The sequence below is a fragment of the Salvelinus fontinalis genome, chromosome 3 (genome assembly GCF_029448725.1).
Source record: "Salvelinus fontinalis isolate EN_2023a chromosome 3, ASM2944872v1, whole genome shotgun sequence".
Classification (NCBI taxonomy): Eukaryota; Metazoa; Chordata; class Actinopteri; order Salmoniformes; family Salmonidae; genus Salvelinus; species Salvelinus fontinalis.
In genome coordinates, this window is record NC_074667.1 from 35,134,406 (window position 1) to 35,151,950 (window position 17,545).

A 17,545-nucleotide genomic window follows, 5' to 3' on the forward strand; every position below is an offset into this window, starting at 1 on the left:
AGAGAGAGAGAGAGAGAGAGAGAGAGAGAAAAAAAAAGAACTGCTCCCACTCTGTTCTCTCTCTTCTGCCCTCATTCTGTTCTCTCTCTTCTGCCCTCATTCTTCTCAGTCTCATGCGTCTGTTCTTGGGAAGAATGAATGACCGGTACTGGTAATTTGACAATTGTGACTGAGTAGTCCTATACACGGGTGCTATATAATTTTATTTACATTGATAGGGGTGTCGGATAAGTCCAAGGTTGACAATGGATAGGGAGTCGTTCCATGTCATTTCAGCATGCCATGACACCCACCATCTCAGATTGTTCTGAAGTTGTTTCTGTAGTTAGTAACATGTGAAATTGGCATTCCTGAAACATTATTTTGTTGAAATTTAATTTGAGAAATTAAGAATTGCACACATTGGCCATTTTTTATTTATAGGATTCAGATAATATTAAATAATAATAGTACCTAACATCTGATTTGGGACCAAACTTATTCCTACCCATTAGGGCTGACCACATTTAGTCGATTGTTTGGACGATAGGCTGTTGGTCAAGCAAGATTTTTTTTTTTGTCGAGCAGTGGCAAATATATAAAAATAATTTATGGACACAAGTCACCTGTCTGAGTGGACTAATCCATTGTGGAGGCCGTGGGGATGGCACACCAGTATCACCAGTAGTAACCTACATTTACCGTTAAATTAAAATCATTTATAATCTAGAATGTTTGTTTGGTTACGGTAATTTCTGTTGATGCATACACTGAACGAAAGATAAATGCAACATGTATAGTGTTGGTCCCATGTTTCATGAGCTGAGATAAAAGATGAAGCTTATTTCTCTCAAATTTTCTGCACAAATTTGTTTAAATCCCTGTTAGGGAGCATTTCTACTTTGCCAAGATATGCCACACCTGTCAGTTGGATGGATTATCAAGAAGCTAATTAAAAAGCATAATCATTATACATTTGCACCTTGTGCTGGGGACAATAAAAGGTCACTCCAAAACGTGCAGTTTGTCACGCATCACAATGCCACAGATGTCTCAAGTTTTGAGGGAGCATACAATTGGTATGCTGACTGCAGGAATGTCCACAGGGAGCTGTTGCCAGATAATTGAATGTTCATTTCTCTACCATAAGCTGCCTCCAAAGTTGTTTTTAGGGAATTTGGCACTACGTCCAACCAGCCTCACAACCACAGACCACGTGTCTGGTGTGTTGTGTGCGCACAAGCGGTTTACTGATGTCAACGTTATGGTATGGGCAGGCATAAGCTAAGGACAACGAACACAAATGTATTTCGTCGATGGCTATATGAACGCACAAAAATACAGTGACGAGATCCTGAAGGCCATTTGTTTTGGTCAATTTATTTGTTATCTTTTGTTTTGAGCACTCCTGTCAATTTTTGTCAACTCACCTGTCAACTCACCTGATTATGCATAGGAGGCCTAGGCTGCCTGGCCTGCATGGCCTGCAATTTTGGGGATCTGATACTAATTCTGATTGTCTTAACTCGGCATCACTTTGGAGCTTCTCAAAGTAAATTTTTCTTCGCCTCAAACAGCAAGTAAATTATATCTATTTTTACATCCGTTGAGAATGACAATAGTTCCTCAACTGTTTCCAGCTCTTTCCCTTGCAATACCCACTCAGCATGAAAGGGGAAACAAATGTGATGCTCTGATCCGGTGGAAACGTCATAAAATAGGCCTACCTGATTACTCATTCTCCTTGCGCAAATAGCCTACAGCTGTTTCTGTCTGTCTGGAGCTCACTGGCATGGGAAACAATTTTGCAAGTTTGCTAGCACTAACTTAGGGCCTGACCAAGTTAATAGTTGAAACATATTACAGCCTTATTCTAAAATGGATTCAATTGTTTTTTATCTCTGTATCTACAATACCCCATAATGACAAAGCAAAAAGTTTTCAAAAAAAAAAAAAGTTGACAAATAAATAATAAAATTAATCAAATTTGCATAAGTATTCGGCCCTATATTCAGTACTTTGTTGAAGCACCTTTGACAGCGATTACAGCCTTGAGTCTTCTTGGGTATGACACTACAAGCTTGGCACACCTGTATTTGGGGAGTTTCTCCCGTTCTTCTCTGCAGATCCTCTCAAGCTCTGTCTGGTTGGATGGGGAGCATCACTGCACAGCTATTTTCAAATCTCTCCAGAGATGTTTGATTGGGTTCAAGTCCGGGCTCTGGGCTGGGCCACTCAAGGACATTGAGACTTGTCCCGAAGCCACTCCTGGATTGTCTTTGCTGGGTGTCCTGTTGGAAGGTGAACCTTTGCCCCAATCTGAGGTGCTGAGCGCTCTGGAGCAGGTTTTCATCAAGAATCTCTCTGTACTTTCCCTCGATCCTGACTAGTCTCCCAGTCCATGTAGCTGAAAAATATCCCCACAGCATGATGCTGCCACCACCATGCTTCACCGTAGGGATGGTCCCGGGTTTCTTTCAGGCGTGACGCTTGGCATTCAGGCAAAACAAAGCATGATTCGTTGACAATTATTATCCAAGCCCAACCTTAATTTGCTTGTTGTGACACACTGAGGTTCCAAACTCAGTTGTAGACTACACTGACTTTGATAAAAATTATCCTATTTACACTTTGTGGTCAATTTTGACACCAGAATAAATTTTTTATTTATTTTTTATTTTACCTTTATTTAACTAGGCAAGTCAGTTAAGAACAAATTCTTATTTTCAATGACGGCCTAGGAACAGTGGGTTAACTGCCTGTTCAGGGGCAGAACGACAGATTTGTACCTTGTCAGCTCGGGGATTTGAACTTGCAACCTTTCGGTTACTAGTCCAACGCTCTAACCACTAGGCTACCCTGCCTATTGACTCGTCAATCCCACATAGACCGTTTTCAAAGGGATTAGTTTATTTTTAGGGGCAGTCACTCTTTACACCTGGATTCATGAGAATCACCCTGCTCTCTTAGGGGGCTATCCATATGCAATTCTCATATGAAGACTTTTCCTATAAGCCTAAAACATTGATTAAGAAATGGGCGAGGCACTACAATGTTATAATAACCTTAATAAAATAAATAATTGCATAGAAGTCTTATGTTTTTAAAAATGAAATGATCAGGAAACTGCTCTATGTATTGTGATTAGTGACATTTACCATTAAACCCAACGCAACCCAAAACCATTACAATTGCAAATCAATACACAGTGTGTTTGGGACTTTTACCATTGAAGATCATTACGGACCATAACATTGAAACCATTAGAACTGTTGTAGCCTAATGGTTTGCTTGTTCAACAGGAAGGGCCTAACAATAACTAATTCAGACCTTTCTTGAAGAGAGAACCACACACAAAGGGGCGGTTTCCTGGACAGATTAAGCATAAAAGACCAACAAACTGATTTGCTTTCATGGAGGACTGGCCTGAATTGTGAGGATGACCACACACTTTTTTTTCATCATGAGGCAAATCTATTGGTTTTCTACACAAAGTTGCAAAGAATATGTTGTGATCTATTTAATTAACACGAGACCTGCAACATATATAAGACTGTGGCGGTATTGCAGGAACAGCTGCATCTAGTGAACAAAACCTGGGGTTTCCCCACTACTTCATGGTAAACAATATAAGCGACTTCAGTTATTCTCTTTGAACAGGGAACACATTACATAGAATGGAGAAGCAATACTACAAGCCGCAGCTTCATACTACTGGTCAAACATATAGTGTATTCAGACCCCATCCCTTTTCCACTTTTTGTTACATTACAGCCTTATTTTTTTCTCATCAATCCAAACACAATACCCCATGATAAAGTGAAAAATAAAAAAACAGACACCCTTTTTACATATGTATGCAGACCCTTTGCTATGAGACTAGAAATCCTGTTTCCATTGATCATCCTTGATGTTTCTACAACTTGGAGTCCACCTGTGGTAAATTCAATTGACTGGACATGATTTGGAAAGACACACACCTTCCAGAAGAACAACCATCTCTGCAGCATTCCATCAATCAGGCCTTTATGGTAGAGTGGCCAGATGGAAGCCACTCCTCAGTAAAAGGTACACTACAGCCCGCTTGGAGTTTGCCAATAGGCACCTGAAGGACTCTCAGACCATGAGAAACAAGATTCTCTGTTCTGATGAAACCAATATTTAACTCTTTGGCCTGAATTCCAAGCGTCACGTCTGGAGGTAACGTAGCACCATCCCTACGGTGAAGCATGGTTGTGGCAGCATTATGATGGGGGGATGTTTTTCAGCGGCAGGGACTGGGAGACTAGTCAGGATCGAGGGAAAGCTGAACGGAGCAAAGTACAGAGAGATCTTTGATGAAAACCAGCTCCAGAGTGCTCAGGACCTCAGACTGTTGCGATGGTTCACCTTCCAACAGGACAATGACCCTAAGTACTGTAAGAGAAATTATGTATTTTGCTGATTTGTTTGATTATTAATAGTTAGCAATTAATACTTGATGAATTGGAAGACATGGTAATGCTGTGTTTTTAGGGTCTCCACTCTAGTTCCCTGCAGCTAATCTGGGCGTATGGTCTCTAAAGATGACTTAGCTGATAAATTAAAGACTGCGTTACATAGACAAGAATGTGTTTTACTAGAGATAATGAGGGATTGTTCTACTTCTAAGCTGTCTCAAAATCATCCTTGCAACTGGGAAATTAAGCCAGGGTGGGGTTAAGACAACAACCCTGTGCAGATAACGACCAGAATAACCCAGAGTGGTTTATGATGCCCCAATCTGCATTGGAGGAGTGGAACCAACCATGACTAAGCATTCTTGGTGTCAGCTACATAAAGAACTCTGCATTTGTGTAAAGGTTAGGTTAATTGGTCCAACACTCAAGGGTGTTGGGTGGACCAGCCTCATTATTGCAATAATTCATTGATATTAAATAAAGAGGATTGTTTTGAAGAAATTACAGTCTCTCACTTGATTACAATATTCCACCACAGTACACAGCCAAGACAATGCAGGAATGGCTTTGAGACAAGAATCTGTCCTTGAGTGGCCCAGCCACTGGCTGGACTTGAACCCGATCGAACATCTCTGGAGAGACCTGAAAATAGCTGTGCAGCCATGCTCCCCATCCAACCTGACAGAGCTTGAGAGGATCTGCAGAGGAGAATGGGAGAAACTTCCCAAATACAAGTGTGCCAAGCTTGTGGCATCATATCCAAGAAGACACTAAGTCGACTGCCTTTTAAACAGCTTGGAAAATTCCAGAAAATTATGTCATGGCTTTAGAAGCTTCTGATATGCTAATTGACATCATTTGAGTCAATTGGAGGTGTACCTGTGGATGTATTTCAAGGCAATAAATAATGAAACATGCTCAATTTGGTTTAAATAATGCAAAAACACTGTGTTAGAAGAAAGTAAAAGGGTAATATGTGCCATGTAAAAAAAGCTAATGTTTAAGTTCCTTGCTCAGAACATGAAAACATTTGAAAGCTGGTGGTAAAATATTCCCAGTTAAGAAGTTTTAGGTTGTATATATTATAGGAATTATGACGCGTAGACTATTTCGCTCTATACCATTTGTATTTCATATACCTTTGACTATTGGATGTTCTAATAGACACTTTAGTATTGCCAGCCTAATCTAAGGAGTTGATAGGCTTGTAGTCTTAAACAGCACTGTGATTCAAGAGTTGCCTAGAGCAGCTGGCAAACGCAGTAAAGTTTGATTGAATGCTTACTAGCCTGCAGCTGCCTACCCCCGCTCAGACTGCTCTATCAAATATCAAATCATAGACTTAATTATAATATAATAAACACAGAAATACGAGCCTTTGGTCATTAATATGGTAAAATCCGGAAACTGTTATTTCAAAAACAAAATTATATATATATTTTTTAATCGAACGGGTGGCATCCCTAAGTTTAAATATTGCTGTTACATTGCACAGCCTTCAATGTTATGTCATAATTATGCAAAATTCTGGCAAATTAGTTCGCAACGAGCTAGGCGCCCCAAACTGTTGCGTATACCCTGACTCTGCGTGCAATGAACGCAAGAGAAGTGACACAATTTCCCTAGTTAATATTGCCTGCTAACATGAATTTCTTTTAACTAAATATACTTCTGTGTATTGATTTTAAGAAAGGCATTGATTTTATGGTTAGGTACATTCATGCAACTTTTTTCGCGAATGCGCTTTTGTTAAATCATCACCCGTTTGGCGAAGTAGGCTGTGATTCGATGATAAATTAACATGAATTGATTATATGCAACACAGGACAAGCTAGTTAACCTAGTAATATCATCAACCATGTGTAGTTAACTAGTGATTATGTGAAGATTGGTTTTTATAAGATAAGTTTAATGCTAGCTAGCAACTTACCTTGGCTCCTTGCTGCACTCGCGTAACAGGTGGTCCGCCTTCCACGCAGTTTCCTCGTGGAATGCAACGGCCATAATCGGCGTCCAAAAATGCCGATTACCGATTGTTATGAAAACATGAAATGGGCCCTAATTAATCGGCCATGCCGGTTGACCTCCTAGTATAAACCCCATGTCATTTACTTAAAGCCACACCACTTAAAGGAGGATATCCCCCATTTTGACATGTGTACTAGTTTTAGCACTTACCTATACTGTTGTTTGATCCCAAGACAGTTTGGTCCATATCCCACATTTAGATACTTTATAGAGATTTGCCCATAGAATCCCATTAAATTTAAAAATACCTCTAAAAGGCATTAGAACCTCAGATATCCACGTCTTAATACACCAATATTACCTGGAAAGACCTTGGAGAAAACTTTTTCCCCCACTGTTTTTATGCTAAAGTCCACTTCTAAAAATAAATGCACATTATTACAGTACTTATGCTAAAATAAGGGGTGTTTTTAGTCAATTGCATTAAGATCAGTGATTTAATATTATGCAAGTCATTTGGGATTAACAAGTGATGCTGTATTGGGTACTAAATCTCTAGTGGTGCTCAGTACAGTTTTTCAATGGAGAACTATTCAACACTCGTTACCGAAACATTCATTCTCATCATCGAAACGTGTTTATCATTACTGTAATGCACCAATATTTAGGAAATATTAGGAAAAATAAAACGTAATTTGGGATTTATTGTATATTGTGACTTTTGTTCCATATCCAATTATTTTTTAAATAACATAATAACTTGTGTGTATCTGGAAAAAAAAACAAGATTCAGAAAAGGTTGTTGCGGTATTGAGAAATTACTAAATGCATTTTAATGTACTTTTGAATAGATTTGTTTTCTCAGATGTTTAACTCAGCCCGTTTCATTAGATGAGCAATGTTAACAAAATGTTAAATTTAAATTGATGACTTCAAACTGTTACTGAGAATTTCTCCATGGGTTGTTGTGGAAATTGTGATAAAATACATCATATCTGATAAACGTAACAATAATTAGGAAATAGATAAAGATCATAATCTTAGTGATCAAAGACTAATAATGGTGGAAAATGTTTTTAAGTAGGGTTGCAAAGGGTCGGAAACTGTCCGGTAAATTTCCCATGGGAAGATAAGCCCTGGAATTTTGCTTAAATTTATCAAAAAGTTAGCTTATAACAGTGATCTGTTTTTTATGGGATACGTAAGGAAATTCTAGGTCTTGTGGCATATTTTGGTTAAACTATCCCCAATTCAATGGAATTTCAACCCTCTGCATGCACAGTGCACTCTTTCATCACATGTACAGCTGATTCTCAAGATCTTGCACACTAATGTGATGGTATTAGGCCCACACTACTACATTCTCTGAGCCACGTACTATATGCTTTCTGGTAAGTTTTGATTACAATACTGGGTGGGGTGAATATATGTTGTGACATATTATTTTTTTGTTAACTAGTAAATAGTAGCCAAAATGTGTTTTAAATAATTTCTAACTTGTTAACAATTTCTGCTAGTTAGTTTTTTCTACCATGTGGGTTTTAGCTTGCTTGAGTCTGCTAAATGAGTGTTAATTCACCTGTTTCCATACATGTTTCATTTTAAAAGATTTTATCTCACAAAGGAGTTGTTTAATCTAACTGCTTAACTATTTATCTGTACATGGAAATATATTTAAAAACAATCTTTACAGGAAGATGCCACGGGCATTATCTGATGTGTGGAGACATTTCACTGCAGCGAATGTAGAAGGAAAAGCTGTGTACATTTTCAAATACTGTGCCAAATCATATGTGAAGAATGCAACAAAGATGCAGAATCTGACCAAGTACATAAAGTTTCCTCAGCGCTCACTACAAGCAACCTCAAAAGTCCTTCTACTTCTATTCGAGGTGAAAATGATGAATCGGACACCTTATTGATAGCAACAGCTCATGGTGCTCCTGGAATCAGAAGTTGTTTTTTTAACTCAATGGAGGAACGTAGTCAGAAATGCTGATGAATGTATTGCTCGAGCTGTGTATGCAACTGGTTCACCTCTGATGCTCACAGGCAATGTGTATTGGAAGAGATTTCTGAATGTTCTATGCCCAGCATACACCCCTCCAACCAGACATCCTTTATCTACTCATTTGCTGGATGCAGAGTTCAACAGAGTTCAATCGAAGGTCAAGCAAATCATAGAGAAAGCAGACTGTATTGCAATCATCTCTGATGGGTGGTTGAATGTTCGTGGGCAAGGAATAATTAACTACATCTCCACCCCTCAACCAGTATTCTACAAGAGCACAGCCACAAGTGACAACAGGCACACCGGTCTCTACATTGCAGATAAGCTGAAGGCAGTAATCAATGACCTTGGACCACAGAAGGTATTTGCACTGGTGACCGACAATGCTGCGAACAAGAAGGCTGCTTGGTCTAAAGTGGAGGAGTCCTACCCTCACATCACACCCATTGGCTGTGCTGCTCATGCATTGAATCTGCTCCTCAAGGACATGGCACTGAAAACTTTGGATACACTCTACAAGAGAGCCAAGAAAATTGTTAGGTATGTGAAAGGTCATCAAGTTATAGCAGCAATCTACCTCACCAAGCAAAGTGAGAAGAATAAGAGCACCACATTGAAGCTTCCCAGCAACACCTGTTGTGATGGTGTTGTCATCATGTTTCACAGTTTCCTGGAGGGGAAGCAGTCTCTCCAAGAAATGGCCATATCACAGTCTGCTGATATGGATAGCCCCATCCAGAGGATCCTCCTGGATGTGTTTTGGGAGAGAGTGGTAAGAAGCCGGAAACTCCTGAAACCTATAGCAGTAGCCATTGCACGGATTGAGGGAGACAATGCCATTCTGTCTGATGTTCAGACTGCTTGCAGATGTAAAAGAAGAAATCCGTACTGCCCTGCCTACTTCACTGATGCTCCAAGCAGAGGAAACTGCAGTTCTGAAATACATCAAAAAGCGTGAAGACTTCTGCCTGAAGCCAATTCACGCCACAGCGTACTTGTTGGACCCCAAGTATGCTGGCAAGAGCATCCTGTCTGGTGCAGAGATCAACAAGTCCTATGGTGTCATCACTACTATCTCGCCACCTTGGCCTGGAAGAGGGCAAGGTTCTTGGCAGTTTGGCGAAGTACACTTCCAAGCAAGGGCTTTGGGAAGGAGATGCAATATGGCAGTCGTGCCAACATATCTCATCAGCCACCTGGTGGAAGGGACTTTGCGGATCTGAGACTCTTTCCCGTTGCCTCCATCATCCTCCAAATCCCACCAACATCAGCCGCCTCAGAGCGCAACTGGTCCTTGTTTGGGAACACATACACCAAAGCACGCAACAGGCTGACCAATACAAGGGTTGAAAAATTGGTGGTCATCGTAGGCAAATTTGAGGCTTTTTGAGCCTGACAACGAGCCATCCTCAACAAGGTTGGAAAGTGACAGTGAAGATGCACATAATGAAAAAAAATCTACATTTAAATGGTATTAATATTAATTTGCATACAGTTGAAGTCGGAAGTTTACATACATCTTAGCCAAATACATTTAAACTCAGTTTTTCACAATTCCCAGTAGAGAATAATAGTAGAGAGAATGATTTATTTCAGCTTTTATTTCTTTCATCACATTCCCAGTGAGTCAGAAGTTTGCATACACTCAATTAGTATTTGGTAGCATTGCCTTTAAATTGTTTAACTTGGGCCAAACGTTTCGGGTAGCCTTCCGCATGCTTCCCACAATAATTTGGGTACATTTTGCCCATTCCTCCTGACAGAGCTGGTGTAACTGGGTCAGGTTTGTAGGCCACCTTGATCGCTCACGCTTTTTCAGTTTTGCCCACACATTTTCTATAGGATTGAGATCAGGGCTTTGTGATGGCCACTCCAATACCTTGACTTTGTTGTCCTTAAGCTATTTTGTCACAACTTTGGAAGTATGCTTGGGTCATTGTCCATTTGGAAGACCCATTTGTGACCAAGCTTTAACTTCCTGACCGATGTCTTGAGATGTTGCCTCAATATATCCACATAATTTTCCAGCCTCATGATGCCATCTATTTTGTGAAGTGCACTAGTCCCTCCTGCAGCAAAGCACCTCCACAACATGAAACTGCCACCCCCGTGCTTCACGGTTGTGATGGTGTTCTTCGGCTTGCGAGCGTCCCCCTTTTTCCTCCAAACATAACAATGGTCATTATGGCCAAACGGTTCTATTTTTGTTTCGTCAGACCAGAGGACTTTGTCCCCATGTGCATTTTTAAACCGTAGTCTGGCTTTTTTATGGCGGTTTTGGAGTAGTGGCTTCTTCCTTGCTGAGCGACCTTGCAGGTTATGTCGATATAGGACTCGTTTTACTGTGGATATAGATACTTTTCTACCTGTTTCCTCCAGCATCTTCACAAGGTCCTTTGCTGTTGTTTTGCGATTGAGTTGCACTTTTCGAACCAAAGTACGTTCATCTCTAGGAGACAGAACGCGTCTCCTTCCTGAGCGGTATGATGGCTGCGTGGTCCCATTGTGTTTACACTTGCGTACTGTTGTTTGTACAGATGAAGGTGGTACCTTCAGGCGTTTGGAAATTGCTCCCAAGGATGAACCAGACTTGTGGAGGTCTACACATTTTTTCTGAGGTCTTGGCTGATTTCTTTTGATTTTCCCATGATGTCAAGCAAAGAGGCACTGAGTTTGAAGGTAGGCCTTGAAATACATCCACAGGTACACCTCCAATTGACTCAAATGATGTCAATTAGCCTATCAGAAGCTTCTAAAGCCATGACATCATTTTCTGGAATTTTCCAAGCTGTTTAAAGGCACAGTCAACTTAGTGTATGTAAACTTCTGACCCACTGGAATTATGATACAGTGAATTATAAGTGAGTGAAATAATCTGTCTGTAAACAATTGTTGGAAAAATTACTTGTCATGCACAAAATAGATGTCCTAACCAACTTGCCAAAACTATAGTTTGTTAACAAGAAATTTGTGGAGTGTTCCAAAAAAAAATTCCCACTGAAAGTTTCCACCTCCTGAATATTCCACAAAATGTGCAACACTAGTCAAGTGCCAGTTTCGTCACAATCACCCAGCACTTGTGGGGACTATTCAAGGAGAGTTGGGTTGAAAAATTAGGTTGTGATTAGGACAAAGTGAATTGCTTTCCTGGAGGACTGGCTTGATTTGTGAGGATGACCACACAATCTATTGGTTTTCTACCCAACGTTGCAATGAAAGTGTTGTGATCTTTTTAAACACAGGGGACTAGCAAAATGGATTTAAAAGTGTGGTGGTATAGCAGGAACAGCGGCATCTAGTGGTCAGAATTTGGTACTTTCCCACTACTTTATGGTAAATAATGCAAACGTTGATGACCTAATTTCTCTGAACATGCAAAAAATAAAATGAAAATCACCAGATTCACAGGGAATACATTACATGGTACTGTATGTAGAAGCAATACTCCAAGCCACAGCTTCTTACTACTTGTCAAAAATCAAGAACTGATACTGTATAGGCCTACAGGTTTTTAGTGTGTGATTGGCGTGAGGGGTCTGAGTGGCTTTTGGCTTCTTTTTTCCCCCCTCATGTCTTACTGGTAGAAAAAGTTTGGTCCAAATCTGATATATATATTTTTTATTATCTAAATCCTCTAAATTTAAAATGGGCAATTTGGCTGCAATGAATTAGCTTAATTTCTCAGGGTTCAAATTCTGTTTCTGCAAAATCTTTCATGAGTGCTAATCGTGTCTATCTGAGATGGTAGTTGTCAAAAACCTCTCATGCTTTTTGAGGTGGAACGACCCAAGGGTCTTCTGATATCTCTTGTATGGGCATTTGTAAAGCTGTACTGTGTAAATGAGGTCAGGAGGTTTTTGTTGACTTCACATTGAGGGAAGTACTGAATCAGATGTATTCTAACCATGGTGACCATATTGAGGTCAATTCAAGGCTTTTGTTATGTTCTCACTATTAGGCTAATATGAGTGAAGTGGTCATGTGCATTTCTTGCTGAGTCATTTTTGCTGTTGCAGAACTAGTTACTCAGCATCAATATCAGTTGTCTCCTGTCATGGCTTATCGATAGGTTTAAGAGTGCTTATTTCCCATTGTTATGAAAAACTTTGGAGGTTACGTTTGTTTAGTTTAGCCCAACTCCTCAAATCCTCAATAATTGTATATAGCGTGCCTGCTCTTCTCAGGCAAAGCAGTATTAAGCGGAGAAATGGTGGAAGGAAGCGGAACTCTAACCGTTCACAAACAGTGATCCTTCTGTGATTTTAGTGGCTGACTAGAATGAACGATACCCACAATGACCAGAGTTGAATTGGTCAGGATTTTAAGACTAGATAGTTTTTAAAACTCTAAATAAGAGTGTTACTGGTCTCTGCAGTGTTTGTATTATATTTTTCTTAATATTTTGTTTTCATTTCAGTTGTCTGTTTCCAGACAGATCTCCAGTCCCTGCGTTTACAGAGCTCCCCCTCCCCTCGGCCCCCCTTTTAACACCACCCTGATGAAGACAGTGCGGGAAGCAGACCTGGAAGGTAACTTATGATAACAGAAGCACGACACACTCCACCACACTCACTCCTACGCCGTACTGTGGTCAGCTCAGCACACATGGTGCACTATATGCCCTATTCCTGCCTACACAATACATTGTAGAATTGTTTTATTAAAACTCATTTATTGTTAACATTTCGGTCCAAGACTTTTTTCAAGACAATGTGAGATTCACACATTGTTCTAGAATATAGAAATGTTTTTGCAAAAACGTCCTGCACTACAACGAGAAGCTTGGTAGTGGGAGTGATAACTCTCTTCTAAAGTGCACACAGTAGATTCACTTACAGTGCCTTCAGAAAGTATTCACACCACTTTACTTTTTCCACATTTTGTTGTTACAGCCTGAATTTAAAATTGATTCAATTTTGATTTTTTTTTTTCACTGGCCTACACACAATACCCCATAATGTCAAAGTGGAAAAGCTAAAATGTCTTGAGTCAAGTATTCAACCCCATTTGTTATGGCAAGCCTAAATAAGTTCAGGAGTACACATTTGCTTAACAAGTCACATATTAAGTTGCATGGACTCGGTGTTCAATAATAGTGTTTAACATGATTTTTGATTGACTATGTCATCTCTACTCTACACATACATTTATCTGTAAGGTCCCTCAGCTGAGCAGTGAATTTCAAACACAGATTCAACCACAAACACTAGGGAAGATTTCCAATGCCTTGCAAAGAAGGGCACCTATTGGTAGATGCGTAAAAAAAAGAAGCAGACATTGAATATCCCTTTGAGCATTGTCGGGAAATTGTTGAGAGACATTTTTGCCTCTTCCCGCGCCCTCCTTTCTTCAGAGGAGCCTCCACAGGAGAATGGGGTTATCCAGACCACCAAGGACCAGCACAGCTCCATCTCTCTGCCAGGCTCAACAGTGTCTGGGGCCCCGGACGACGAGCCCTTCTCTACATACTTTGAGGAGAAGGTGCCAATCCCAGAGGATGTCACCAAGGTACTGAGACCATTATATGGTGTATGACCTCACAGGGATTATTAACACAGGGCCCAGGGTCTATGACATCACAAGGAGTATTATGGTGCTTTCAAGACAACTCAGAACCTAAGAGTTAAAAATGTGCATATGTTTTTTTGTGTAGAGCTATCTATTGGTTGATTCTGATACTTTCCAAGTAGGAAACTCAAACATTTGAGTCAAGTTTCTGAGTTGTTTTGAACGCGGCATTAACTTTGAGCCTATGGCATCAAAGGGCTTTCATGACCGCATAAGGACTATCACCTCAAAGTTCTTGAGTCATAGAGCCTATGGAATCACAAGCATTATTATAACCTTGTGGCGAAATCCTGCACGGAGCCTTCACCGTGCGCTGCCACTTTAAGAGCGCATCAGCAGTAAGGAAGGAGGAAATAAAGACAGCTCGTTCAGCTCTTTGGGGGGGGCTCTTGGGTGGCGAGACAGTTTGATTGTGTGTGCTATGCTGCAGAAGTTTTGTTTGTTTTCAGCGTGTGTAGTTTATAAAGTATTTAACTCAATCATCAGTTTGACCGCGCTAGGTCGTGGTTGTTTTCGTTTGGGACCGCGTCGGTTATGGATTGCATGGATTAGTAGCAACATTGTTGCGAAGCTTTGACATACAAACCATCAGACGGTCAGACAGTACACCGGCACGCCTGAAGACCACAGCTAAGATCTCTCTTGTTCTCTTTCTCTCTTTCTCTTCCCTCTATCGTTCCAGTGCTTTACCCTGCAACAGACTCTCTATTTTTCAAATGCACTTCCCATTGAAGTTCATTAGAGCTGGACTATTATTGCCCTGCCAGAAGTATTTGGGTGGACATTTTAGTTAAAAGTGAGGTTGCTTGCAAGTTGTGTATTGTTATTTGAACTGTATTTAGGTGGGGTGTACTAATGACATGTGGCCGAGAAGATTGTGGACATTTTTAAGGCCTTTGTTGTGTTTATGAACACCCCCCACATTCATACCCTCTGCACTCCTCCACTGGAAGATAATAGATTATTGCCAAACCTCTGTTGATGACTGGGTTCTTTCTTGTATGAAGTTGCTGCTAAATTGCTCTGCCATTATTATTATTATTATTATTATTATTATTGTATGAGGTATTCTTGTTGGGGTTACCCCTGTGCTGTGATGTGGGTTTTATAGGGTGTGTATTCTCTCTTCTCTCCACTGGCTGTCTGGTAAACAGGCTACACTCTAGGCAGTCTCTTCTGCTGATGTGTGTATTCTCTTTTCTCTCCACTGGCTATCTGGTAAACAGGCTACACTCTAGGCAGTCTCTTCTGCTGATGTGTGTGGGTCTGGTAGTGGTACTCTCTCTATTCTACTCTTTTCCTTTTGGCATGGTTAATGCCTGCCTGGCGCCTGAACAAAATCTTTCTTTACCCCTCTCTAATAAATACCGCTACAACCTGACCAGGTATGACATCACAATGATTATTGAGTCATAGAGCCTATGATATCACAGGGATTATTACCTGTCTGACATCATAGAGATTATTTTTACCTCAGTCCGTGACATCACAGGGCCTATGACCTCAGAGCCTATTACATTAAGTTTATGACCTGTATAAAGTGATATACACGAAGTTGCTTTGACTATAGAATAGTTTAGAAATTATGAATCATCCTATCTTCAATGACAGATAATACTTCATGCTAAGATTTATTTTCAGGCATTAATTGTGCTATTCGTGATTCTCTCGTTCAGATGTTCAGTTTCCGTAAACTCTGGGCCTTTACGGGTCCTGGTTTCTTGATGAGCATCGCCTATCTGGACCCAGGGAACATTGAGTCTGATCTACAGTCTGGAGCTAAAGCTGGCTTTAAGGTGAACACAGACACAACATCAGCCATGGGTGACCTTCACTCTCTAGCGGCAGGGGTACTATGCTCAAAAACTATGGCAAAAATGATTTCATCTGCAAAGTTCTATCTCCGTTTGACAGTGAAAATGTACTTTATTCCATTCAATTCTAGAATCAGCATACCCTGTTCCCTCTGGTCTTTTTGCTCTTGGTTATCTCTTTCACTGACTCATTTAATCCCATGCTTCATCACCATTGTACCGTTCTCCCTCTTTCAGCTCCTGTGGGTATTGTTAGGGGCCACCATCATCGGCCTCCTCTTGCAGAGGTTGGCTGCACGCCTGGGGGTTGTCACAGGGATGCACCTAGCAGAGGTCTGCAACCGCCAGTACCCTACTGTGAGTATCCCTCCCTCGCCTTACACTCCAGTTCTTCATACACACTCTGGTATAACACCATATAAAAGGGTTTGGTTTTGTTTAATGTAATTGAATGTGGTTGCTGTGCGTGTTATATCCAGTCTTGTTATTCACACCTCCATCCCCTCCTCACTCCCAGGTTCCTCGTATTATCCTGTGGCTGATGGTGGAGCTGGCCATCATTGGCTCAGACATGCAGGAGGTCATTGGTTGTGCCATTGCCTTCAACCTCCTCTCTGTTGGCAGGTAGCTACAGTACCACCAGCCAGTGCCCAACTAGACAACGATTTACTACACTAAGAATCAAATCAAATTTTATTTGTCACATGCTTCGTAAATACATGTAGACTAACAGTGAAATGCTTACTTACAGGACCTTCCCAATAATGCAGAGACAAACATATAAATAGTAGAAGAAATATAAAAATAATAACACAAGGAGTTTGCTATATACACAAGGTACCAGTACTGGGTCGATATGCAGGGGTACGAGGTAATTGAGGTAGATATGTATAGGTAGGGATAAAGTGACTAGTCAACGGGATAGATAATAAACAGTAACAGCAGCGTATGTGATGAGTCAAAAGAGATTAGTGCAAAAAGGGTCAATGCTGATATTCTGGGTAGCTATTAGTTCACTTTTGAACTATTTAGCAGTCTTCTAGCTTGGGAGTAGAAGCTGTTCAGGGTCCTGTTGGTTCCAGACCTGGAGCATCGGTACAACTTGCCATGCGGTAGCAGAGAGAACAGTCTTGACTTGGGTGGTGGCAGGAGTATTTGACTATTTTTAGGGCCTTCCTCTGACACCGCTTGATCTAGTGGTCTTGGATGGCAGAGAGCTCGGCCCCAGTGATATACTGGGCCGTACGCACTACCCTCTGTAGCATCTTGCGGTTGGATGCCAAACAGTTGCCATACCAAGCCGTGATGCAGCCAGTCAAGATACTTTCAATGGTGCAGCTGTAGAACTTTTTGAGGATTTCAGGGCCCATGCCAAATCCTTTCAGACTCCTGAGGGGGAAGAAGTGTTGTTATGCCCTCTTCACTATTGTGTTGATGTTTGTTGGCCATGATAGTTCCTTAGTGATGTGGACACCAAGGAACTTGAAGCTCTCGACCTGTTCCACAACAGCCCAGTGGATGGGGGCGTGCTCGGCCCTCCGTTTCCTGTAGTCCATAATCAGAGCCTCTGTCTTGCTGACGTTGAGGGAGAGGTTTTTGTCCTGGCACCACACTGCCAGGTCTCTGACGACCTCCCTGAGGCTGTCTCATCATCGTCGGTGATCAGGCCTACCACCGTTGTCATCGGAAAACTTAATGATGGTGTTTGAGTCGTGCGCCATGCAGTCATCGGTGAACAGGGAGTACAGGAGGGGACTAAGCACTCA

The 17,545-nt window shown here is 41.0% G+C and overlaps 1 protein-coding gene across 3 annotated transcripts in view; it reads left to right on the forward strand.

Annotated features, from left to right (window-relative positions):
* LOC129845868 (natural resistance-associated macrophage protein 2-like) overlaps positions 1-17,545 on the forward strand; it is a 48,181-nt gene that overhangs the window by 10,826 nt on the left and 19,810 nt on the right. For 2 of the 3 annotated variants that reach the window (XM_055913795.1, XM_055913810.1), the window contains exons 2-6: positions 12,815-12,926; positions 13,751-13,905; positions 15,642-15,761; positions 16,017-16,136; positions 16,297-16,403. In XM_055913795.1, the coding sequence (XP_055769770.1) occupies positions 12,815-12,926; positions 13,751-13,905; positions 15,642-15,761; positions 16,017-16,136; positions 16,297-16,403 (614 nt within the window). The remainder of the gene's footprint in view (positions 1-12,814; positions 12,927-13,750; positions 13,906-15,641; positions 15,762-16,016; positions 16,137-16,296; positions 16,404-17,545) is intronic. The other variant, XM_055913803.1, reaches the window with a different exon arrangement.